Source organism: Hylobates moloch, unplaced genomic scaffold, assembly GCF_009828535.3.
Source record: "Hylobates moloch isolate HMO894 unplaced genomic scaffold, HMol_V3 SCAFFOLD_21, whole genome shotgun sequence".
Taxonomy (NCBI): Eukaryota; Metazoa; Chordata; class Mammalia; order Primates; family Hylobatidae; genus Hylobates; species Hylobates moloch.
In genome coordinates, this window is record NW_026652296.1 from 15,839,345 (window position 1) to 15,865,034 (window position 25,690).

A 25,690-nucleotide genomic window follows, 5' to 3' on the forward strand; every position below is an offset into this window, starting at 1 on the left:
CCTGGGCGCGGGCCCGCCCCTTCCCTTTACCGCCCCCCGGGTCCCTGCGCACCAATCGTGGGCGCGCACGGACGTCCTCCCCGGGATCCCTCCTGGGCCCGCACCCCACCTGTGAGTACTTGGGGATCTAAAAGCTACAGGTGAGGACACCTCTGACCCCGCCCTGGGAGGCGGGAAAAGCCTTCAACCTGGTCTTGAGCAGGGCTGCGGGGACTTGAGTGGCTCTCAAAACCCCGAGCTCTTTTTAAAGGGCCGAGGACTGGGACGGAAAGGACGCAGGGAATTGAGTTCTAACCCCAGAATAGATCATCTTTCTGAACCCGTTTCCCTTCTCTGTAAAATGGGAATGACTCCCTCCTGACATGAATGAAAGGAGACCCAGACCGCGCTTTTTGCGTTTCACAGACAAGCGGAATTCCCAAGAGGCCACTGTTTCAAAGCTTGTGTAGAGCATTTTATCCTGCTCCATTGAAGATGTCTTCCTCCAAACGGCCTGATCCAGTCCCACCGTTTCGCACCAAGGATGGAAATGGCTTTGAGACGTGAGAACTGGAGACCACTAAGGCCTTTCTTGGTACTGGCTCATATTACCCAGACCGCTTTTCCTGGGACATTCCCTGTCCCTCTGCTAAGCCATTACACATCCATTACACCAGGGAGGTTCACTTGAGTTACTTGTGACTCAGCCTAAATGCGGACAGTTGGGAACTAATAGCAGAGCAAGACCTAAACAGTGCAAGACTGTGAATCTGAGCTTGCAGCGTCAATCTGGTATAGGGACATTAAAAACAACACAAAAACAAAACTACTCCACTGAGCACCAATACTTCACTTTTCCTCTGATAGGACTTTCCTGGTCTCACTGATCCAACAAAGCAGGTAGGCCCCCACTGACCTCTGGTTGAGTGTGGCTTCAACAGGTGGAACAGCTCCCCAACTAGGGACAGAAGGTGCCCATCTGGCTGTCCAGCCTCAGAGTAGCAAGGAAGCACTAATTCTAATCTTGGGCTAAAAAAGACCCCTCTATCCCGATTTTTTTCTCTCCTTGTGGTAGTGTGGATGTTTTCAGAAGGGGCAAATCCTGTGAGGAACCAGCTCTGCAGGCCACCATAGTGTGAGGACAGGTGAGACGCCAGCTTGGTGATGACCAAGCCTCATGCAACCACAGGTAACATATTTCACTGGCTTGGTTGTATCTCAGGGTTAAAAAATAGGGAAGGGATGGGGGGCTTGAATACAATGCAAAATAACTGTCCATACCAAATCTTAGAAGTCACTAACGAGGACCTAATACCTGCATGGTTTGTTGTGGAAAGTAGAGAGGTATCAAGTAACGGGTGGAAAGAGGCTGTTTAATTAATGGTAATTTCTCCCCCTGGATAACACCTTGACTTCTGGTCCTAAATAATAAAATAAAACTGTTTGCCTATTTTTAAAGAAAAGAGAGTTAAAAATAAGTGTGATCAGAATAGTTAGCTAGGTCTGGTAGCAACAGAGATGGTGGTGACACATCAATTGACAGGCAACTAACTGATAAAATTTTTATTTCACTTTTGAATTTTTACACTTTTCCTGATTATTCTGTGTAAGGTGAAACTAGAACTGTTTAAAAGACATACACAAATCTAGTACATCAATAACCGGGGATTTTTCTTTTTTGCTATACTATTTTCACAACCACGGGTGTGCTTGCTAGGCAATATAACCATCACAGAAGCAAACGTTAGGCAGAATACTGGTAAGAAAAAACAAAGCAAGAAAAGAGCTACCAGATATACAGACAGGCTTGGTTCCACATTCACTACTGCATTTTCAAGCGCCAAGTATTAACTGCACATTTTTGTTCAGCTAGAAAGGAGGGATTTTTTTTTGTTTTTTTTTTCCTTTTTTTTTTGGTTTTAAGTCAGTGCATAAATTTTTCTTTTCTCATTTCAGCAGATGGACAAACAGATGGACTCTACAGCTAGGTGGAATATTAAAGTTAGAGGGGTGATTCTGTGAGACTGATAGGCCTGACTATTCTCAATTCTCTCCACTGCAGTGTCCATGCAACTTCCCTGAATACAGGGTCTCCTTAAACACATCTGAGCGCTGAGCTGGATGAGTGCACTTGGGAGACCTGGTGACAGGCACAAAAAGCATGATCAGGGCTAGCCTAATACAGGCAGAAATCATGGATATTTAAAAATACTTTTTTGATTCAGATCCTGGTATGACTGAAGAGCAACACTGTGTTGAGAACTGGAGGAAGACAGAGTTCTGGTGCCAGAAGCACTTCTCAACTCTTTAAAGCCAGGCTTGCTCACCAAGGTGCTCAGTAATGCCTCTCACCCCTGCCCATATATAGCATTAAAAAGTGAACAAAAGACAGATAAAGATAGAATTCAAAAAGGAAAAAAAGTAAGGAAGCAGAGGGACAGAAACTTAGAAGAGAAAACCAAGGTCAATAGGCAAAAAGGATGGTGGGAAAGAACGTTTAGATTTCAAAATTTAAAAGCCCCGAGCTAGGAAGAACCTGAAAACTGAGTACTCCTCAAGTGAAAGGCCATCTCTACAGAACATCCTTTTTTGTTTGTTTTGTTTTCTTTTTTGGAGATGAGGTCTCACTATGTTGCCCAGGCTGGAGTGCAGTTATTCACAGGTGCAACCATAGGGCACTACAGCCTTAAACTCCTGGGCTCAAGCAATCCTCTTGCCTCAGCCTCCCAAATAGTTGGGACTAGATGCACGCACCACCACGCCTGACTCAGGACATCACTCTTAAACGTATTATCCAGGAAACAGATAAGGTCATTCATAAAACACACGGCTTTTTTTCTTTAGCTCAGTGTTGACAATGAAAATAGATTCCACTATTGAAGCACAAGTTGCAAACTGGTAACATAGTGAACATATTGCTGTAGGAAAGGGGGTTCAGTCTGGTATGTTATATGAGCACTTGAACTTTTCAAGGTGTCATAAGCCAGTTATCTGCCACAAAGAATTTCCATTTCAAGATTCGAGTTTCCTCAGAGGAAGACACTGTGGACATTTGCGGTCATGAACTTTTAAGTGGCAACAGCCCAAACAGGTCAAGTGTCTTTAAGTCCCGAACAACGGCAGCATTACTGTGAATTACCATTAAACTCAAATGCCAAATGATGTGTGTCTCACTCCAAGTTCCAGCATCACAATATAATCTCTATAACTTTCTGTACAACTTTACAATGGAATTGTGTTTCAATGATTATTTTGATATCAGATTAAACCTTCCAAAAGTTACACATAATTCAGGTCTATTTTTTCTACCAGTAAGAGTTCTGCTAAATTACAAAACCCCATAATCACAGTGTTCAGTTTAAAAAAAATTAAACACACAGTAATCCTGTCAATGTTAATCAAAATCAAAACTTCGGAATGCCGTGGCATTTATGTGACCAATCTGGGTTTTAGATAAGAATACCAGCTGTTTATCCCATGAACCATTTTTCCTAGGCTGAGGCTGTGAAAAATCGAAAGTCGACGTACGATTCTTTTTTTTTTTTTTTTTTTTTTTTTTTTTTATCGCACAAGGGATATATGTGGAGGGTACAGAGTGACACTGAACAGATCACAAAGCACGAGAAACATTAGTTCTCTCCCTCCCCAGCGTCTCCTTCGTCTCCCTGGTTTTCCGATGTCCACAGCTGCAAGAGAAAGAAGTATAATCAAAGCAGGGCTACTAAAAGTTCCCTAGGTAGGTGGCCCAGTATGTATAATCTTATCTCACTCAACAGTTTAAAATTATTCCTGTGTCACTGCAGACAGGGATGACTGCCAAGGTCAAAACTTCAGCAGTCATTTATAGCAAATTTAACAACTTAAAACTGTAACTACATTTAACAGGGTACAAATCCCCTCTTGAAGATAACAGTGAATTATTAAGTAGGTGAATAGGAAAGAGACTATAAACCCTGTGGAAGTAGTACTTACAGTGAGATTGTCCCTAAGTAACTGCATGATCAGAGTGCTGTCTTTATAAGACTCTTCATTCAGTGTATCCAATTCAGCAATTGCTTCATCAAATGCCTAAAACAAAGAGCCTTTAGCAAAGAATTCACAAGTTCTCTGGAGCTAGTTTAGCCCACTTTTTTTCTGCTAAGTGAATATAATTTATCTTCTTGTACAGTACTTTGGGGGAACCTAGGCTGTTATTACCCTGTCTGTTAGCTGTTTCCAGCAGAAGTATATGGCATATTTACAAAGCAACAACCAACAATGACAGAAATTCTGAGATAAGAACTTTGCTGTACCTAATAACTAAGCAGTATTACTGCTAACCCTAGCACAGTCATTCTGGGCAAATGTGTGTGATTTTTTTAATTACCAAAGACATTTCTAGCAATCTTCTATTTAAAATTATTTATTTATTTTAACTAAAACTCAAAAGGTCTGGATACAATGGATAAAGTGAAACTCACATCACTAAATCTGATTTAAGTGATGGAACTTTAAGGCACCTTTCCCGAATAAAAATATTTTTAAAAAGTTGTGTGCATGTTGAGGGACTACAAAAAATATGTAGAAAAGGCCACAGGAAGAATATGGAAGGTAATCCAACACACAACAAGAATGTGGTGTGTATTTCTTTTATACAACTATAACCTCAAATCTTGGTACAAGAATTACAATGTATAACCAAGGCCCAAAGCTTGGTAAGAAACAACTAACTACATTTACCTGGAACTTTCTACAACCACCCCGCAAAAAACAGTAATCAAAGTCAGCAGAAGGTATTGAGAATGAATTTAAAAAGTAACAGATCTGTATTTATCTCATAAAAGATACACTCCCACCCCCAGAAAATCTTTCAAAAAAAGTCCAAGACAATGAGTATGTTCAGGAATAAAAAGAAGTTAATAACACAAGCACTGTTTTGCTATGGTTAGATATCACAAAGGGTCTTTCTCACCGTTTTTGCCAGGCTACAGGCCTTTTCAGGAGAGTTTAGAATCTCATAGTAAAAGACTGAGAAATTAAGTGCCAGACCAAGTCGAATTGGGTGTGTAGGTTGCATTTCTTTCTTACTAATTTCAAATGCTTCCTGGTAAGCCTGCTGGGAGTTCGACACAGTGGCTGTAACATAAAGATGAAAATATTAAAGGCTTGGTTCTTTCACAGGTATCACACATTGGACCAACTATCAAATTATTTTCTCAGTCCCAAATTGGGCAGGAGCAATGACCTATCAAATGAGGTGTCAGTGTCTCTGCCATTCAATTATACATGTTAGATATTTATTCTAAACCAAGTTGTATATTAAATGCTTTGGGGGAAAACAATGATGACAAAGTCTACTAAAGCAGTTAAGAAATACAGCTATAACCTTTAACAATACAGAATGTGAAAAACCATATGTTCTAGTGCAAAGATCACAGGCTTTAGAGTCGATAGATCCAAACTTTAATTCCCAGCTCTTACTCCCTAGGTCTGTGCCTTGGGGCAAGTAAAAACCTCCATAAACCTCAGTTTATCTGAAAAATGGGCAGCCTGCCACCTAACTCGTAAGGCTGTGTGAAGAGTAAGTGAGACTCGAAAGTACTTGGCACACAGGCACTTAATAGTGTGGTTAAGATTATCACATGTGATAAAAGCAATGCATCACTAGGGTAGTTTCATACCACCAAGTATAAAAAGTTTCACCGCTAAAAAGAGAGCTAACAAATAATACTCAAGATAAAGATCTTTTTAAATATACTGCGCACCAGATTTTTAATGCCCTCCATATTTCCCTGTCAGATAAATTTTTATTTGCCCACCCATGACCCTGTTCATCACAATGCTATGGTCTTTTAAATTCTTAGTACTGTGACACTGGTGTCTATGGCGAACAGACAAAGCAAAAATCATTAAAAGTCCCTGTGAAAGAAGACTGGCTCCATTACTGGTCAAATTTCTTTTTAAAGATATTACTTACTTTGTTTGTTGTCTCCAGATGCCACTTCGGAAAGATACCTAAAATAATCTCCTTTCATTTTCAAGTAGAACACCTTACTTTCTGGTTGTGTAGCATTGGGAATAAGATATTTGTCCAACAGCTCCTAAAAAATGATTCACATTGTTAAGAATTTAGAATTATTCACAAGATGTTAAAACTATGTTTGAGATTCAAGACACACACTACTGCTTCTAAATAATTTTTTTGAAGATTAAAAAAACACCAATTTTTCATCCAAGTTACTAAATGTTGTTTAGCCCAGGTCATAACAGCAAATGCCTGTATTCTTCTGTTAAAAATCACTTTGACCATCCATAGGGGATAATTAAAGTATAGCCATACAATGAAATGCTTTGTAGGCCTTTAAAATGATGCAGAGCTACACAGATAATGGAAAGGCTCTCAAAAGAAATCTGAGTGAAAAAAAGCAGATTATAAATACCACAAGAATCCTATTTTAACATTAAGATACATATGTGTACATGCTCACAAATACATAAGGGAAAAGCCTGGAAGGAGTATGTTAATAATGGTTCTCTGGGTGGTAAGATTATAAGTGATTTTTACTTTCTTATTTATATTCTTCTGACTTGTTCTCCCCACCCTTTTTAAACCCACAAACTGGTATTACTTCTATAATTAAAGGGGAAAAAAATATCTTTCCTTAGGAGGAAAAAGGTGACAACAGAGCAAAACTGCCAAGAACTAAGTTTAAAGTCAATCTGACCTGGGTAGAAATCCCTCTTCTGCCACTTACTATCTGTATCTGTATGACTCTGGACAAATACCTAATCACCTTGAGCCTCAGTTTCCTCAGCTATACGAAGGGTCATCTTCTAGGGTATAGCCATCTTCTAGGGTAGTTATAATGATAAATAAGTTGACAGACATAAAGCGCTTAACACGTTGCCTGGCACGTAGTAAGCACTCAAAGAGTAGCTAATACTATTAATAATAAATTCCTTTAAACATTTATGCTTACAACAAAAGTAGTTCTGAAGGAGTCCAAGCTTCGTATACAGAGCAATATTTTCGAAGAGTTGTTTTAGAATGTGGCATCCTGAAAAACTGGTTAAGAGGCAGTAAGTACCAAGCTCTTCTTCACATTCTTTCAGATGCTCTTAAAAGTTGGTCTACATTTCATGAATTATGGAACTTTCTTGCCCTTGGAATGCATGACATACTTCATCTGAATACCAGATGTACCTAACATTCAGGAATTAGTGCACCATTAACAAACCCCCAAATTACCAACAGGCAACAAATTTAGTCATGACACTCTTACGCCATGAGGCTAATAAAAAGAGAAGCTCAATGCAAAGCTTAGTTATAAGGGGATTTAATCAACCACAGTGAGAAGATGCAGGGGGTGGTAGTCGTTTTAATATTCTTTGTAGACAGACAGTGTGTAACTCCTAATGGGTTAGGGATAAGGGGTGCTGCCTGATGGCTGACAAGCTTTGTACTGGTTTTCAAAAGAAAGGAGCCATGGGCAGTAATTCGGAAAGGCAGCCAGCAGGGAAGGTGGTAGGTCCCCAAGTGTGAATTCCTTTTCCCTTCAAAGCAGCCCTCACTGAGTTCATTTTTACCTGATTTCACCTGGAAGAAAAAGAAAGTTCCCAATGGGCTCAGGATGTGGGGGAAAGACAATATGATTATGATTTGTTTTAGAGTACGTATCCCTCCCATTCAATCCCAAGTGGCGGCCAGAGGGAATCAATCATCTGACTAAGGGCTTATATAAAATACAAGAGAGGAGAATGCCCAAAACACTTTGAATTTGGCTCTGGGATGCATGCCGAACTTGATGGATGTGCCTAACTTTCAGACCAAAGTAGGACTTTACAGTGTGAAGGCATGACTGGGGCAAGGCTGAAAGGCAGCTCAGCTTTTTCATCTCCCTCCCCTACTGGCGATGACATCACTACTCTGACTAATATACACAATAGACTATCTGTAGCTGTATCTATTAAAATCCTGTCTATCTGGCCTCAATTTTAAAAGATGGAGGGAGGCTGAATAAATGTCACTGTTTTTCACAGGTCTTTTTGATAGGAGAGGAAAATATCTCCGAAGTGATGTACAACCTCTGATCAGGCAATAGGTGACAAAAATTATATCATATGCTTAAAAATTAGTTGTGAATGGCCGGCAGCTTTCCAGTATATTCAGACACCTCTCTCTCATAAGCTGTTTTGAGAGTCTGCATTTATACATTAAATTAATACTATTTAGAAACCACTGTCCAAAACAGAAGCACTGGCCTCTTACCAGAACGTCATTGCAGATGTCCTGCAGTTCTGCCTCTATCTTCTCACGGTACTCTTTGCCCATCTGCTGCTTCTTCTCATTCCTCTCTGTTTTCTGCTCAATGCTGGAGATGACACGCCAGGAAGAGCGGCGGGCGCCTACCACATTCTTGTAGGCAACAGAGAGCAGATTTCTCTCTTCATTGGAGAGTTCATGCCCCTGTTCTGTGACTGCCTTCATGGCTGCAGCCATATCATCATAGCGCTCAGCCTGCTCAGCGAGTTTAGCTTTCTGTACCAGCTCACTTTTATCCATTGTCATTCCCTAGAACAAGAGCAAGAGAAAAAGAGCAAATGTCAGGTTTCGGGGCCTAGGAAACGTGTGTGAATCTTCTTCCAACCCATCTGGAAAGCAGCATACTAAATGTGAAACATCTCGTTCCAAATGCCATCAACAATATTGATCATGTATCAAACACCTCTAGGGTTAAGTACTTTGCTAAGGCCTTTATATTATTTTGGTCAAGTAATCTTCCCAACAGTCCCAGAGTAGGTATATTCATAACAACTCCTTTCCCCTTCTTATGGGTGAAGAAATGGAGGGTGAGGGAAGGCAAGTGATATGCCCAGAGCAACATGCAAATAGATGGTGGAGAGCCAGAACTCCAGCTCACATCTATCTGGCTCTAGAGCTTTTGTTTTCATCCATTAACCTAATTCACCTGCCTGGCACATACAGACTGCTTAATAACTATTTCTTTACAAGTTTATGCTTACTAGCCGGGTGCAGTGGCTCACGCCTGTAATCCCAGCACTCTGGGAAGCCGAGGTGGGCAGATCACGAGGTCAGGAGTTCGAGACCAACCTGACTAACATGGTGAAACCCCATCTCTACCAAAAATACAAAAATTAGCCGGGCGTGGTAGCAGGCATCTGTAATCCCAGCTACTTGGGAGGCTGAGGCAAGAGGATCACTTGAAACCAGAAGGCAGAGGTTGCAGTGGCCGAGATCATGCCACTGGACTCCAGCCTGGGCAACAGAGTGAGACTCCATCTCAAAAAAAAGTTTATGCTTACTATATATATGTCTTTGACTTCTCTCAGTAATTGTCTGGTTTGTTTGTTTTAATGACTTTAATCCAATGATATCCTGTAATACAGGAAGTCCTCTCTTCACTGTCCTGTAAGGAACTCTGGTTTTGACTAAACCTGTTTTTTCCATAGTACAGGAAAAAGTAAGTATGATGATTGTTTCAATCAATCCTGAAGCAAAAGATATGATTTTAAATGATCTATTTGGCTGCACCCATCAAGCAGTAGATACCTGAAAGATGGGAAAGATTATTATCATATCTTCTGTAATCTGCTAAAACTTTGTTACTAGGACACACTGCACAGGAAGAACATAAACTAAGGGCAGTCAGACTTGGGCTCTATCTAGCACTAGCTCTGCTACTTACTTACAAGTGGCATGACCTTGGTTAAATCACTTAACCTGAGAGCTTCAGTTTCTTTACTGGGCAATAAGAACAGTACCCAGGGTTGGATGTGGTGACTCACGCCTGGGAACCCAAGAGTTCAAGATTATCCTGGCAAATCAGTCTGTAACAGAGTAAGACTTCATCTCTACCAAAGAAGAAAAAATTGGCTGGGTGTGGTGGTGTGCACCTGTAGTCCTAGCTACTCAGGAGGCTGAGGTGGGAGGATCACTTGAGCCCAGAGTTCCAGGATGCAGCAAGCTGTGACCGTGCCATTACACTCCAGCCTGGGCAACCATGTGAGACCCCTGTCTCTAAAACAAAAGAAAGAACACTACCAACTCTTTTAGTGGGCCTGTTATGAGGAACAAAAGACCTGATACATGTGAAGGCACCCTGAAAAGTATAAAGCATTATATAAAAATATCAGGCACTAATTTTGTATATGGTATGGGTTGCAAGAGAAAGGGGTGTATAACAAGATGTACAGCAACTTAACTTGAAACCATAACTGAATTCATCTGAACCATAACTGAGTTCATTTAAAATTTTTCTGAAATAGACAAAAATCCTAGTGACTTCAGTTTATCAATTTATCAAATCCATATGCCAATCAGTGAATACCTCTTATCAACTCACCGCAGTCAATTCCCCACTGCAATAATCACCATTTACAGAGTGTGGTAATTTTAATAAGTAATTTTTGGGTAAAATAATTGAAAAGTTATTTACTAAACAAGAAGAGTTAACTTTACGTACTGTTGGTTTAAATACTGATATATCAATCTGTGCCACACAGTATAAAAATACGCTAATATCTTGAGCTATAAAAACATGAAATGCTACTTTAAACAGTAGTAGTAACGTCAGGTTTTTTTGTGTGCTTTGTTTGTTTGTTTGTTTGAGACAGAGTCTCACTCTGTCACCCAGGCTGGAGTACAGTGGTGCGATCTCGGTTCACTGCAACCTCCACCTCCAGGGTTCAAGCAATTCTCCTGCCTTAGCCCCCGGGTAGCTGGGATTACAGGCGCGTGCCACCATGCACAGCTAACTTTTGTATTTTTAGTAGAGACAGGGTTTCGCCATTTTTGGACAGGCTGGTCTTGAACTCCTGACCTCAGGTGATCTGCCCGCCTTGGCCTCCCAAAGTGCTGGGACTTACAGGCGTGACCCACCGTGCCTAGCCAATGTCAGTATTTTTAAAACAAATTCTTTCATTACTATATACATGGTATCACAATTTAAGGCTCTGAAAATGATTGTTTGGAGATGGAGTCTCATTCTGTCACCCAGGCTGGAGTGCAGTGACGTGATCTCGGCTTACCGTAACCTCCGCCTCCTGGGTTCAAGCGATTCTCCTTAGCCACCCGAGTAGCTAGGACTACAGGCATGCGCCACCACACTCGGCTGATTTTGTATTTTTAGTAGAGGCAGGGTTTCACTATGTTGCTCAGGCTGGTCTTGAACGCCTGAACACAGGTGATCTGCCCACCTTGGCCTCCCAAAGTGCTGGGATTACAGGTGTGAGCCACCGTGCCTGGCCTCTTTGCTATTTTTAAATTAATCATATTCTGCTGGGCGCAGTGGCTCAGGCCTATAATCCCAGCACTTTGGGAGGCCGAGGCAGGTGAATCAAGAGGTAAGGAGATCAAGACCATCCTGGCTAACACGGTGAAACCTCATCTCTACTACAAATACAAAAAATTAGCTGGGCATGGTGGCACGTGCCTATAGTCCCAGCTACTGGGGAAGCTGAGCAAGAGAATCGCTTGAACCCAGAAGACAGAGGTTGCAGTGAGCAGAGATCGTGCCATTGCACTCCAGCCTGGGCAACAGAGCAAGATTCCATCTCAAAAAAAAAAAAAAAAGAAAGTATGATATGACCTCCACTCACAAAATGGTTTTGCCTCAAAAGTCATTTCTGTATTTTCAAGAGAGAAATTCTACACACAGGGCCTTATCACCTAAAAAATGTTTTAGGGAGCACAATAAGATACACTCAAAATCTAGGTGATTCAGAAAGAATTGATTCTCCAATTCATAACTATGATTTTTCTTCCTACTACTTATTATCTAAATCACATGCAGAGCTGTGTCTTATATAAGGCTCACTAATTGTAAGCTTACATTCAGTGAGGCAAGTCTCACTTTGATCCATCTGACATCTTCACTCGCAATACTAGAATAAAACTAAGGCAGAGAGAGTAATCCTCAAGAAACATTCCATTTGTTCCCTTCTATTTCCCACTACCCCCACAGCAGTTAGAAGAGGCCACGTGGTAGTTCTGTCCAATGAAAGATAAGTAGAAATGATGCTACTTCCAGGCTAACACTGTGAATATCCTACGTGTGGCTCCCCAGGCTCTCTTCCCTCACAGCAGCCACTGAGACGGCCATGTATTCTAGGTGGTACAGTCATGCAACTGTAGAGTTTTTGTCAGCCTGAGTCCCCGGGTGACTGTATAGTGCAAGACTCCTGCAGACCTGCACTGGACACGAAGGGTGAAAACAAAAGAAACTTTTGCTGGGTTAAAACATTGAGATGCCGGAGCTGTTGGATACAAGACAACCTGTTCTACTCTAATACAAGTACATCAAAAATACTCTATCAATCTTAAAATTATATATAGTCAGCCCTCCATATCTGCAGGTTCCAGATACACAGATTCAACCAACCGTAGTGGAAAATAAAGAAGGAAAAAAACACAAAATAAACAAGTATCTTCAGATTTTGGTATCCCCAGGTGTCCTGGAACCAACACCCCGTGGATACCAAAGGATGACCACTGTCTTAATATGTCTAACTTTCTTGACCATAAGGTCTTTGAGATCAGGACAATAAATATCTTCATCATTAAATAACCCTACTTCATGGTTCCTCAAAGTGCCAGGTACACCAGAAAGAAGCCAACTTTCAATGACCCAACAACCTTTAGAAAATTTCCCGTCTGTAGACTAATTCAAAGTTAGAACTGTCACTTAGAGGCCCACTACAAAGTTCATAGAACGCTACCTATGCAACTCTACCTATGGATGACTCCAAATCATAAAGCACTGGCCAAAAGCCAATTCAGAGCTAAGCCATCCCATGTGGTATCATAATGGAGTAATAAAGGATTGCCATTGCTGAATGATGCCATCAACCTCTTCAGCGCTACTAGGCCCCAAAATTAAGCTACCCCCCTTTTACTTCTCTCCTTCTCAAGGATTAAAAGTTAAATCATACTTCTCCAAAGAATCTGGACTATTCAATGGGACCTCCCAAATATGCCTTCCCTATTTCCCAAAATAGAATGTACCCTTTCTGTTTGGGGTCAGCTATTCTAAGCTTCTCTGAGATTACTGCAAGATTTCTTAGAGATTGAGAATCATCATGGTAAGATAAAGACTGAATGCATACCTTTTTAAAATCTGTATCCATTTATCTGTTTCAAATATTTTTAATTATACACATACAGAAACAACTTACAGCAAACAAAATCCATAGCTAAAGGTCCTGATGGCTACTGCTTACATAACTTTTGACTTATATAACATGGATTTTGAAGCAACTAGACCAATTTCAACAGGAAATGGGTTACACAACACCCAGCAGTTTGGAGGAAGGCAGCAAACAAAGGAGAAATGAAATTGTTCCTATTTCTACATCTACAATAAATCTCCCATCCAAAATCTTGCTCTAGTGGCACTGCTTTCAGTCACTCATTATCTACAGCCCCCTCCATGCCTTTGCTATAAGACCCATTTTCCTGTAACTCTGATCAAGTCACTTCCTGCTCAAAATTCCTTAAAGTTCCCTGATGCCAAAAGCATAGTCAGATTTCCTCCCCTATCAGTGAAAGCTTGCCAACCTATCTTCCAGACCCCCACATCATGCCTTCCACATCATGTGTGCTTCTGCCAAAATGGTTTTCTTACATACAAAGTACGCTTTTCTATCTTTGCTCACTAAGCCACTCCCTCTACCTGGAATGGCTTTTCCCAAATTTACTCTGCATACAAGATTCTTCACAGTGTGGCTCAGATACCATCCCTTCCATGAAGCCTTTTTTAAGCTGTTTAAGCCATAGCCACATGTGGCTATTCACTTAAAATGTGGCTCGTGCCACATATTGAAATCATGTTTTGTTCATAATGGGTTAAGTAAAAACAAATAGAATTAATTTCACTTCAAAAAAAATTTTAAATGCGGCTACCAGAAAAATTTAAATTACATATGGCTTACATTCTATTCCTACAGGACACCACTGCTCTAAGATGAATATATTCTTACAAAGCATTTCGCTGATACCCGTCAATGTCTTATCACGTTTCTTCAGTACTAAAATTACTTATATAGTATCTCCTATTTCCCTTCCTACACCATTAGCTCCTTTGGGCATTATCTCCCACAGCATCCTGTACATAATTGGTAGGAACAAATATCTGCTGAATGAACGAACGGATCCTGAAATGTAAGCATAAAACTGCAGAGTTGGTAGAGTTCTCCCTTTTCTCAAATAATTCAAAGCACCTATTAGCCTCGCAAGCATATTAAATCTTCATTACATTTGTACCTAGTTCCTTCTTGGATTTCTGTGCCCTCTGAAATTCAAAGAGTAATTCCAAAATTACTCTTCCAGTCAGGCATGGCGGATCACATCCAGTGCACATTCCAGTGCTTTCGGAAGCCAAAGCTGGAGCATTGCTTGAGACCAGGAGTTCAAGACCAGTAACATAGTAAGACCCTGTCTCTACAAAAAATAAAATATTAGCCAGGTGTGGTGGCTCATGCCTGGGGTCCCAGCTACTTGGGAGGCTGAGATGGGAGGATCGCTTGAGGCTAGGAGGCCAGGGATGCAGTGAGCCATGATTGCACCACTGCACTCCAGCCTGGGTGACAGACACCCTATCTCAAAACAAACAAAAAATTACTCTTACTAAATTACCTCTAGTCTTGCCTTTGTCCTTACTCAGTAACTTCCAATGACTCCCTTTTGGCTACTCCATCAAATTGAAGCTCTACCTGGCTTTCAAATTCCTGATAAATTGTCTCCTCTTTACTTGTTTGGCTTTCTCATCCACTGTTCTCCAACATGTACCTTTCTCTCAGGCTGGCCAGCACCGCATGCCCTATAAACACCATGCTCAAACGTGTCTGAAACTGCTTTTGTAGTTCCCTTCATCTACAGTGCTCTCCTATTTACTGCCTGCCTATCCAAACCCCATCCACTCTTCTAGGGCTACAAACCCTTCCCTGACTGCCCTAGCCCTCACTGATTTTACCTTGCCTATGACTCCGAATATACTTATAGCCTATTGCATGGTCTAGGGCTTCTTTATGCCTTTCTATGATACAGATGAGTACTGTACCATTTACAGCTTCACGTGTGTGCCCTCAAAGGAAAGCTTCACATTTGTTTCACATTTAATGCTTATAACTGTGCTAAACACAAAACTCATATGCAAATGAATATCAAGTTTTTCTACAAATCATTATTGGGAGAGTACAAGGAACACAGAATACCTATATGTAGTATAGTCAGAAGGCAGCAGGACTGTGTGTCACAGAGCAATGTGCCACTATACTGCCATGTGAGCATGTTAAATCTCAGCCTTCCAATCCATAAAATGAAGATGGCATCTACCTCAGGAGAGTTGCTGTGAAGATGAGGGGCAGGGAATTAAAGAATACTAAATGTGGAAATCTTCCTTGGAAAACGGATAGTGCAAAATCAAACTGAAGTACTATTATTCTTCTCCACGACTATTACATTGCAGTCGCCCAGAAAACCATAAGCTTGAATTTTCTTTTTAAATATACAATTTTGTGAGAAGGAAAAGCAAAAGTCTAGATTAATCTTGTACAGATAGTATGTTATGTTAAAATGGACATACATGTTAACTGTAACTGAAGTTTATCCATTAGTTTCTACTTGAATTTTCTAGTGATATGCCATGATGGCTTTTAATCAAGACCTACTGTTGTTCCAAGACTTTGAATGAGGTTCCTACTAAAAACAAAGTCAGCAAGATAACTCTTTGTCTCCTAAAAAGTTTTTGAAAGACTATAGTCTCATCATCAGGCCTGGCACCACTGCAGAAGCATCAAGATACTGGGGCAGGCAAACTCATTAGAGGCCACAAAGGGCCCAACCCTGCAGTAAGCCAAGAGATTTTCCTTGTGCTGGGCATATTTCAGGAAGAGACTGATGTGCTTGAGAACAGGAGCTCTCCAGCACACCTACATGATGATGATGGCTGTCAATCTGTTCTAAGCCACTGGATGCAGCAAGTCAGGACTGGGAAGCATTTGTTGATAAACGCAGAGATTGCTTAGTGAAAAAATGGAAGCAAATCTAAATATCCAACAATACAGGAATGGTTTAAAAAATAAGGAGATTGGCCAGGTGCACTGGGTCACACGTGTAATCCCAGCACTTTGGGAGGCCAAGGTGGGCAGATCACCTGAAGTCAGGAGTTCGAGACCAGACTGGCCAACGTGGTGAAACCCCGTCTCTACTAAAAATAGAAAAAAATTAGCCGAGGTGGTGCACGACTGTAATCCCAGCTACTCGGGAGGCTGAGGCAGGAGAATCACTTGAACCTGGGAGGTGGAGGTTGCAGTGAGCCGAGATTGCGCCACTGCACTCCAGCCTGGGCGACAAGAGCGAAACTCCATCTCAAAAAACAAAAGGGGAGGAGGCGGAAGATAGATGGTACAAGATTACGTGGCCATCAAAAGAAGAGATTTAATGTCATTAAAAGATTTATTTAAGAGCAACGGGGGCTGGGGGGAGGAAGCTGCACAATAGTATTTTATTTCTGTAAAATATCCCCTAAAGAACAAACAAACCCGAACAGAAAGGTTAACACCAAATGGTTAACGCCGGTTCTCTCTTTAGGTAATAACATTATTATATCCTCATTTTCTTATCTTTTTAATTTTCTTCAAGTATGTATTACTTTTAAAAAAATTTGGTACTACTTCTTTTTTTTAATAAAAAAAGTGTTTTTCTGTTTAAAGACAAACCACTAGTGCAGATAAACAGCTATGAAAAATAATTCTAAAGGTACTCACAAAATAGGATTTTCTTCAAAGAAACAAAATCCTAAATCAGATAATAAATGCTGAAAATGGCGGATCTAGGAAACAGCCTAGCCCCTCTATCTCAATTCCTTCCCCAAGGGACATCTTTCTTGTCAGGGTGAAAATACTGAGAAGTTATTTCCCAGTGGCTAGAGCAGATACCCTAGGATAAGAATCAAAAAAGAAAGAAAAGAAAAAGAAGACTACCTATTGCTAATCCATTTTTTTTTTTTTTTTATAAAGGCACTGCAAAGACAGAAAGAGTTGAAAATGACAGCTGTGGCCTTTAGAAGCACTGGCTTTCAGCTATGTTTTGTTTTCAAGGAAAAGAACATGCTCAATTCTAAAATAATAAGCTTTGAGTTTAATAATTTGTTAGAAATTTCAAATGAGGACTCCATTATTATATGTCAGGAATTACCCAAGCTCTATACATATAAAATATATGGTGGGGTCTGCTTTTAGCAAGCCTTACATACACATCTGAGCTTCTAAAGAGAAAGTAGGTGATTTTTCTACATTTCCACATTGTAATTATCTGAATCTCGTTTTCTCACTGTTAAAAGGAGACATTAATAATTATCAAATAAGACAATGAACATCAAATGCCCATATAGTGCTGGTTAAAGGCTCATAAGCCATTCTTATTCTTTATTCTTAAGCTACCTCACAAAAATGTAACACATATAATCCAATGTGTGTTGAAATAACTACAAAATGAAAAACTACCACATTCCTAAGAACTCTTTGGATTATTCATTGAGAGGAATTTAAAAGAAAGCAGTGTAGTCTTCCCCTCAGAGAGCTTAAACTCTAGTGGTAGAAACACAAGAAAAGAGCACATGTATATCTATTATGCATCAATTTAAAAAAAAAAACACAGCGCATGTTTAAGGGTTACAATGCCTCTCCTTAGAAAACCAACCAGAAAGAATTAGAGGAAAGAGGTTTAAAGGTAGCTAGGTCGTGACTTAAAAAGAGATGTTATTAATAAAGTGCCTGTATGTTTTTCTAGATGAAATAAAAATCAAAGGCCAAAGCAGATAAAGAAATGAGAACGAGGAGGAAAACTGACAAGAAAATCTGAAAAATCTAGGTTCAAATGTTTCAATGGGGTAAGGAACTGATCACATATTCTGAACAGCATTCACAGATGTACCATTCCAGACAGAGCATCCACAGCACTGTAAAGTAGAAGTTTTAGTTCTGGAGTCTCTCTGCTGAAGAAAAATCAGATGCCAAGCTACTGCAGGAGGGACTGAGAAAGTCAGTGGGACCAGGTGGTTAGTGGGTGTTACCCAGAAAAAGTTAAACACTCCTGGCTCTCAGAGAAAACTACTCACTAAAAAACACCCACTATAAAACTGTCTGTGTGCCATTCTACACATAAAATTTAGAGTCCTGCAATAAATTTAATTCCATTCAAACATTTGCAGGTTCTTTGTTAGGAAACAAAACACAGCATATCTGTAATACAAAGTCATTAGCACTATGTCCAGTGAACACTGAATTTGGAGAGAAACTGCATTTCTATTATTTCAAAATCCCTTCCCTCTTTCGCATCAGTTGTTGAATATCATTGCTAATTATGTCCAATTAGCCATGATTAAACTTACTGAGGATGTTAAGTGACAGGCGCAAGGTTACACATGTGACTTAATGGTAGATAGGACAATAAATTGACTTCTTGGCTTTAAGTAATCAATCCAAAAGACACTATGTTAATTCTGATCCATAAAGACAGCCCAATTGGTTGACCTTATGAATAATTTCTACAGTTTGGGGCCCACTGACATAATGAAGCCAATCAGTCTGATTTACCAGTACCGCACACCAAGTCCACAGGCTATGTGACCTCTGTGAATTTGTTTTCTCATCCATAATACAGGCAAATCTGGGCTGGGCGTGGTGGCTCACGCCTGTAATCCCAGCACTCTGGGAGGCCGAGGAGGGTGATCACTTGAGGTTGAGTTCAAGACCAGCCTGGCCAACATGGTGAAACCCCGTCTCTACTAAAAATATAAAAAAATTAGCCGGGTATAGTGGCAGGCGGCTGTAATCCCAGCTACTTGGGAGGCTGAGGCAGCCCGAAGGCGGAGGCTGCAGTGAGCTGAGATCACGCCACTGCACTCCAGCCTAGGCGACAGAGCAAGACTCTGTGAAGAAAAAAAAAAAGATAGGCAAATCTACTTACTAGGGTTCCTCTAAGGAGTAAAACTGTTTATGATGCAAAACAGTAAGCACTCAAATAAATGGCATCCACAGTACATTCCACACAAAACTTAAAAAACAAATGGTCAGCCAGCGAAGGGAAACTTTACACGTACTCTGCTTTCTTTAAAGACTTTTAAAAGAAAGGCATGTAACAATTTCCCTATGCTTATTTCTAAAATGGCCCTTATCACAGTTTACTGCAATGCAAGTGTCTCTGCTGGCTCCCACACTGGATTGTGAGCTTAAGGTAGGAATCCGGCCAGGTGCGGTGGCTCACGCCTGTAATCCCAGCACTTTGGGAGGCCGAGGCAGGTGGATCACAAGGTCAGGAGTTCAAAACCAGCCTGGCCAAGATGGTGAAACCCTGTCTCTACTAAAAATACAAAAATTAGCTGGGCGCAGTGGCAGGCACCTGTAATCCCAGCTACTCAGGAGGCTGAGCAGGAGAAATGCTTCAGAGGTTGCAGTGAGCCAAGATCGTGCCACTGCACTCCAGCCTGGGAGACAGAGTAAGACTCCATCTCACACACACACACACACACACACACACACAAAAAAAGGTAAGAATCCAGACTTGTATCTTTGGACACCCAATGTGGAGCACAAGGCCTAGCACACTGAGTGACTACTTGATCAACTGATGCATTCTTAAAAAGTGAAAAAGCAATTATTTCCTATGTGGACAGAGGAAGGTAGCACACATCTGACCTATCAAATACAGACTGTTTTTATAGTCTTAGACTACTTTTTGAAAAAAGCCAGCCAGCTCTCATCAAGAGGCAACACTATACATTCTGACTAACATTTTTCAGCTACCAATCATTGTATTTATAGATTCAAACTGACTTTCAACAAGCCTTTGGATTACTTTCTGTCCATCTCCTCCATTCAGAAGTCCAATCAGTTCGCTATACAAAAAGTTCACTACACAAAAACCCAAACCAGCTAACTCGTTTAGTAAATAACAAAAATATCCATCCATCATTTATGGCCTGCAAAGCACTCAGGGATTCCTAGAAACCCATTTGATCCTAAGTATCCTATGAGGCAGGTGACATTGTCCCCTTTTATAAATGCAAAGAGTTAACTCATTCAGGGTCACACAGCTATATATGGCAAATCTGGGATCTAAACCAACATTAATTTTAAAATTAATGCTCTTTCCTTTACGTAACCCTATCTCCTAAAGATCAGTTATGATCTCCAATGCTCACTTAAGGAAAAGAGAGAATTGTCAGTTTTTAAAAGAACTATACAAGATTGTTAACAGTGAAATTTTAAAACAGGCCTATTAAGCTAATGTATCTAGCTTTAAAAATAAAAACAAAATCAAGGAGTTAAAAACAGCATAAAAACATGCCAAAGACTCATCAAAATGTCAAATTTTAAAGGAAAGCTCTTAGCTGAGGGCAAATAATAATAATAGGACTCGTATCTACTTTATTGTAGCCTTCAATCTTCTTGTCCTGGTCAAGGCCATTCGGAAATAACTTCCTGTTGGTTCTCTTAGGGAAAACAATAAAATAAACTAACCGGTACGGGAAAAACTTACATAATAAGGAACTGGCCAGAATTAAAAAAAAAAAGTCAACTAACCTACAATCTGCTAGGAATGACTTGAGGCTACTGATCATTTACATCTTATTACGAGTATTAGATACATATAACCACACCTCTATTAGAAAATCTTTTAGAAGAGAAAGCAGTAAGATGATTGGCCTTCAGCACACATATCATGAGACAGAAAGCACTTTTAGTCTATGTTTCCTCAAGTATTCCCCTTAGAAAAATTCCCTCAGAATCCAGCTCCAACCATTAGTTTCTCCATCATGACATACAGATGACTGCTAAGATCATATTCACATAGAGATCAAAAGGATTCTAAAGCTTAAAGGTTGCTATTATATAACCATAATTTCTTGCCCCTTAACTAGTGAATTGTCATCTTTCCCTATCCCTAGAAAAATGTAGAAACAAGGAACTTAAAAGTATCTTTACAAGGAAATTTTAGTTGATTCTCTAAGGTACCAGCATTTAAAGGAAAACTCAGTTTGTTGACACCGAAACAGCAGGTAGCACAACAGGATGTTTTAATTTAGAAGTTTCTCTCTATTTACGTAGCTATATTTCCTCATTTCCTCCCTGCCAATAAAATGAGAAAAATCTGAACATCTACTGATGAAGTAGTAAGATAAACAAAAATTAATGGTCACAATCAAATTCTACTAGATGAAGAACCCAAAATTCTATGCCAAAGTAACTGATGACTTTCTCCCTAGTATGAAGCAAGTACTAGAAAAACTGGATTGTTCCCAAGCTTGCTTCCTGATGCATGCTAGCAATTATCATCCCTACAGGCCAGAATGGGTATATGCTCCACAATAAATTGTCCTGTATCTATCTTCAAAAATAGCTAATATTCCCATTCAAACGTTTACTTTATTAGGACTGGTGTAAAGAAAAATTAAGGACTAAATGGTGTTCACATAAAACATATACATGTGCTGGCTCTACCACATGTAGAAATCTATAATATCATTCCTCAGAACCAGATCACCTGGTTTCATTCCTGGTTCTGGCACTCACCTTGCGCTGTGTGTAGACCTCGGGAAAATTATTCTTCTCAGTGCCTTAGTTTCCTCATCTGTAAAATGGGGCTAACAGTCTTACCTTTCATTGGTTGTTATGAAGAGTGAGCTAATATGCTTAAAGTGCTTAAAGAAAGCTTAGCACACAGTAAGTACTGTAAGTGGTAACTATTATTATAGACTAATTGTCTGATACCACCTCATTAGTTGGCGAATAAATCACAAATGGATGGATTCGATATAAATGTCCATGAACAGCACATATGCTATGTCTAATCTATACACGTGTATATTCATGTAGATGGTCAAATAACACCTATCGAACCCCAACTATATCCCAGATGCTTATTTTCATTATTGAGCTTGTCACAACAAAAATATATCAAAAGCTGCATTACCATTTGTGCTATATAGACGAGAAAATGATTCAGAAAGACTGGATTTGCCTATATGCAAAATAAAGTCCTCTAATAATATACCATTTTTTGAAAGCAACATGTGTACAAAGCAGGGTTTAGTGTCATCAGATGTCAACTGGAGAGAAAAAGCCATTAATAGTGAACTCTGATTAAAAAACAAACCAAAAGCTTATATTTAACAATTTTCAGTTTATAAAAAAGGTTTATAAAATTTACATTTTTATAAACTGTAAAACAATTTACAGTTTATAAAAAATGATAACCCTGGAAATAAGAAAACCAAGAACCAGAGATTAACATGCTGTTCAGAAAGCTAGAAAATATTGCAGGCAAGATTTCAACCAAATTTACCTGACTCCAAGTCCAGTGCTCTTCCTGCTTCTCTATCCACAGCCAAATGGGCAAAATGTACTTTTTGTAGCAGCCCAAATCTCTGGAGACTCTGCCTAGAGAACCAGCATCATGGGAATTTGCTCAGCCTGGTTTTATAGAGGCTGCCTCCCTGATCTATAGCGCTCCAATTCTAAAATGGCTTCAATATAACAAGCACTGCAAGACGTGAAATGTACAAAAGATTATCGGGTAGGAGTCATACTCCAGGGGCTGGCAATCCATAAATATTTGCTACTGATGAATGAGAATATTCAATTTGAAAAAAACTAGGTGTATAGTCTAGGCCAAATCACCTCATTTCTCATAAAGACTTCATCTGCAAGATAAGTGAATGGTTTCTTATCTCATTGGACGGACAGGCCAGGAAAATAATTCTGCAGTTGCTACAGGATTATTAGCCTTCCATTTTGAAAGCCACACTTAAATTTCCAACTTAGGTCCAGTAAGATTGACAGGTTTTACACTCACACACTGTGTGTTGCCAAGGACAGGGATCCAAGAAAAATGAGGGCTCAAACAAATGAGATATCCCTAAGTAAGAAATAGGGTATACTGGAAGCAGTCAAGAAAAAATTCACCAAGAACAAATACGTATATACATTTCCAACATGAAAATGCAAAAGCTGCAGCGTCCAGGTTTACAAACTGCATCTGTGTCTGGCTTCACATGAACTGACAGAATGAGAAATGCAGACAATTTTCATATTCTTATAAGTGCTTCACCTTTCTCTTTTGGTTCCCGAGGCAGGTTGATTTTATGTTCATAGCATCATCTTGCCAAACTCCATCTCCCACACAGGGCAAGCAAAATCAGGACCAGCTATCTAGCCTTACCAAAGAGAAATGCAATGAAGGCAACGACAAGAAACATGTATTTTACAGAAAGGTTGGCAAATTGCTTACCAAGGCTGCCACCTCTGAAAACCCCATTATATGGGAGTTCTCCATTTGCGGCAAAGATGCACTCACCTTCCCACCTCTTCTTCCCTCCGCTCCCCACCCCCCGACCAGGAAGCCACCGGGCAAATTTCAGACCGAAAGACGTGCTAACACACAATATGGGGGAATTTGGGGTAAAGACACAAAAGAATCTGGCATTAAATGACGGTAAATACTGTGGGAAAATACTCCGATTCTCATCCCCTGATATTTTTTCCTGGGGATCTGGCCTAATTCAGTAACCGGCTCCAACAAACACATTTTCTTGATTCAAACCCAATTCCCTTCCTAGGAAATCTTGGGTCCTGCCAGGCTCCATAACCAGTGAAGGATGATGAAATGGTTTTACTGCAAAATGGGAGGGGGTTCCCCCACTGCTGTCTCCCAAGGTTAAACCCCTTACTCATCCAAGAGGAGGCAAACACGGGGATTGGGGCTAGAAAACTCACCCGCGTTTGATTAAATTTTATTTTCGGGAAACCAGAAAGCACGGAGCAGAGGTGACAGGGCTGAAGGGGACGGTTCTTGCCGACCAAGACACAGGGAGGGGTCGCGTGGGGACCGAAGCAGATAGTGAGGGAGGGTCCGGGATCCCCGGCTCCGCTGTCCCTTACGGCGCGCAGTACGGAGCTGCACCCCGCCCGGCCGGCAGGACCTCAGGCGGCCCGGGCCTCTACAAGAGGTAAAGGGCCCGGCCCCGGAAACAGGGAGGGGCCGCTGCGAGGTCTGGCCTCGCCGCTGGCGGCCGCCCGGAGCGAAACAGGCAGCGCGCCGCTACCCCCCGGGGCCCACCCGCTGGGCCGCCGTCGTCGCAGCAGCCAGAGAGGGGCTTCGACTTTGGGCCCCCGGGGGCCCCGGTCGGACCCCGCGCCGCACTCACCGTGGGAGGGCTGCAGGGAACAAAGACCCTTCCGAGCGAAGCTCCGAGCGAGATGACCTCTTCCTTCCCAAGCCCACTCCTCAGGCGGCGGCAGCGGAGCCTGCAGTGGCTGCAGCGGCGGCGGCGGCGGCGGCGGCGGCGACTACTCCGGCTCCGGAATCGGCGGCGGCGGTGGCGGCAGCTCCGCTTCCGCTCCGATCACCACTTCCGCTCCGGTCCTGGCCGCGCCCCGCCCCAAACCGTGTTCTCATTGGGCAAGCGAGGCACGGGGTTGCCGCGGCCCCACGGGAGGGGCGCAGACTGAAGGGAGGAGGAAGAAGAGCGAAGGGCAGGGTTGCAGCGGCCGGGGCAGGGTGCATGGCCGGGGGAGGGACCCAGGAGGAGGTGGGCGGAGAAGAAGGAAATGGGGCGGGGGAGCGGGAAAAGGAGGTGGGAGGAGAGAGGGCGGAGCTGGGGGTGGTCAAGATATGGGCTGTGTGGGAACAAGGAGGACTAGGAGTGTGGTCTGGGTGGTGATTGCCCTTTCTGCTGAGACTGGAAACGCGCCAGGGCCAGGCCCGGAGACTCGAGGTTTAGCAGTTCCCCCTCCACCCCGAAAGTAATCCTCACTGGGTCGGAGGCCGATGTCAGTCGTCTTGCTGTGTGTATACTGGAGCCAGGGAAGAACAGAAATTGCTCATCCCTCAGTGTTCACTTAATCCTTTCAATCATTCAGGGTACTTACTTTTTCCTTCTTTGGTAGACTGAAGAGGCCACGTGAAGTGCCAGGAATCCAATGCACAAACGTCTTTTTTAAAAACCTGTGTAGGGCCGAGCGCGGTGGTTCGCGCCTGTAATCTCAGCACTTTGGGAAGCCGAGGTGAGAGGATTGCTTGAGGCCAGGAGTTGTAGGCTGCAGTGAGCTATGGTCATGCCACTGCACTCCAACCTGGGAGACAGAGTGAGACCCTGTCTCCAAAAAAACCCCACAAAAATCTGTGTACATGATTTCTTCCTTAAGATGCCCTCTCCTTGAGGAAGTTCAGGGAAGGAAACAGGCCTCCATGGCTCCCCTCCCTTCCATGACTGCTCTCACAATCACCAACATTCTACTCCTCTCAAGGTAGTTGATTTTGTTGTTTTGTTTTGTTTTGTTTCTGTTTTTGAGACAGAGTCTGTCTCTGTCGCCCAGGCAGTGTCACAATCTTGGCTCACTGCAATCTCTGCCTCCCAGTTTCAAGCAATTCTCCTGCCTCAGCCTCCTGAGTAGCTGGGATAACAGGTGCATGCCACCACTCCCGGCTAGTTTTTGTATTTTTAGTAGGCACGGGGCTTCGCCATATTGGCCAGGCTGGTCTCAAACTCCTGACCTCAGGTGATCAACCCGCCTCAGCCTCCCAAAGTGCTGGGATTACAGACATGAGCCACCTTGCCCGGCTTCAAGGTAGTTGATTTTTAAACTCAGTCCTTCAAAATGCCTCTTGCCTTCCCTCTCTCCTGTTCATTTATTCTTTCAACAAATGTTG

At 41.6% G+C, this 25,690-nt stretch overlaps 1 protein-coding gene across 2 annotated transcripts; it reads right to left on the bottom strand.

Annotated features, from left to right (window-relative positions):
* Positions 1 to 1,527: 1,527 nt before the first annotated feature.
* YWHAB (tyrosine 3-monooxygenase/tryptophan 5-monooxygenase activation protein beta) lies at positions 1,528 to 24,379 on the bottom strand. 2 transcript variants are annotated; one of them, XM_032142764.2, is made up of 6 exons: positions 24,186 to 24,379; positions 8,228 to 8,530; positions 5,936 to 6,059; positions 4,931 to 5,094; positions 3,952 to 4,047; positions 1,528 to 3,665 (listed from the first exon to the last, which is right to left on the bottom strand). In XM_032142764.2, the coding sequence occupies exons 2-6, from the start codon at positions 8,525 to 8,527 to the stop codon at positions 3,609 to 3,611; spliced, it is 741 nt and encodes a 246-aa protein (XP_031998655.1). In that variant the 5' UTR covers positions 8,528 to 8,530; positions 24,186 to 24,379; the 3' UTR covers positions 1,528 to 3,608. The 2 variants fall into 2 exon arrangements, with proteins under 2 accessions (XP_031998655.1, XP_031998654.1); XM_032142763.2 differs by lacking the exon at positions 24,186 to 24,379 and adding an exon at positions 23,090 to 23,191.
* Between the last annotated feature and the right edge of the window lie 1,311 nt (positions 24,380 to 25,690).

Bases quoted from the DNA above. Each gene is read 5' to 3' on its own strand.
- YWHAB (XM_032142763.2), bottom strand. From the start codon at position 23,131: ATGAACATAAAATCAACCTGCCTCGGGAACCAAAAGAGAAAG. The intron at 8,531-23,089 runs GTGAAGCACTTA...CTCTTGTTCTAG, and splicing joins TCGGGAACCAAAAGAGAAAG to GGAATGACAATGGATAAAAG. The intron at 3,666-3,951 runs GTAAGTACTACT...TTTCTCTTGCAG, and splicing joins TACTTAGGGACAATCTCACT to CTGTGGACATCGGAAAACCA.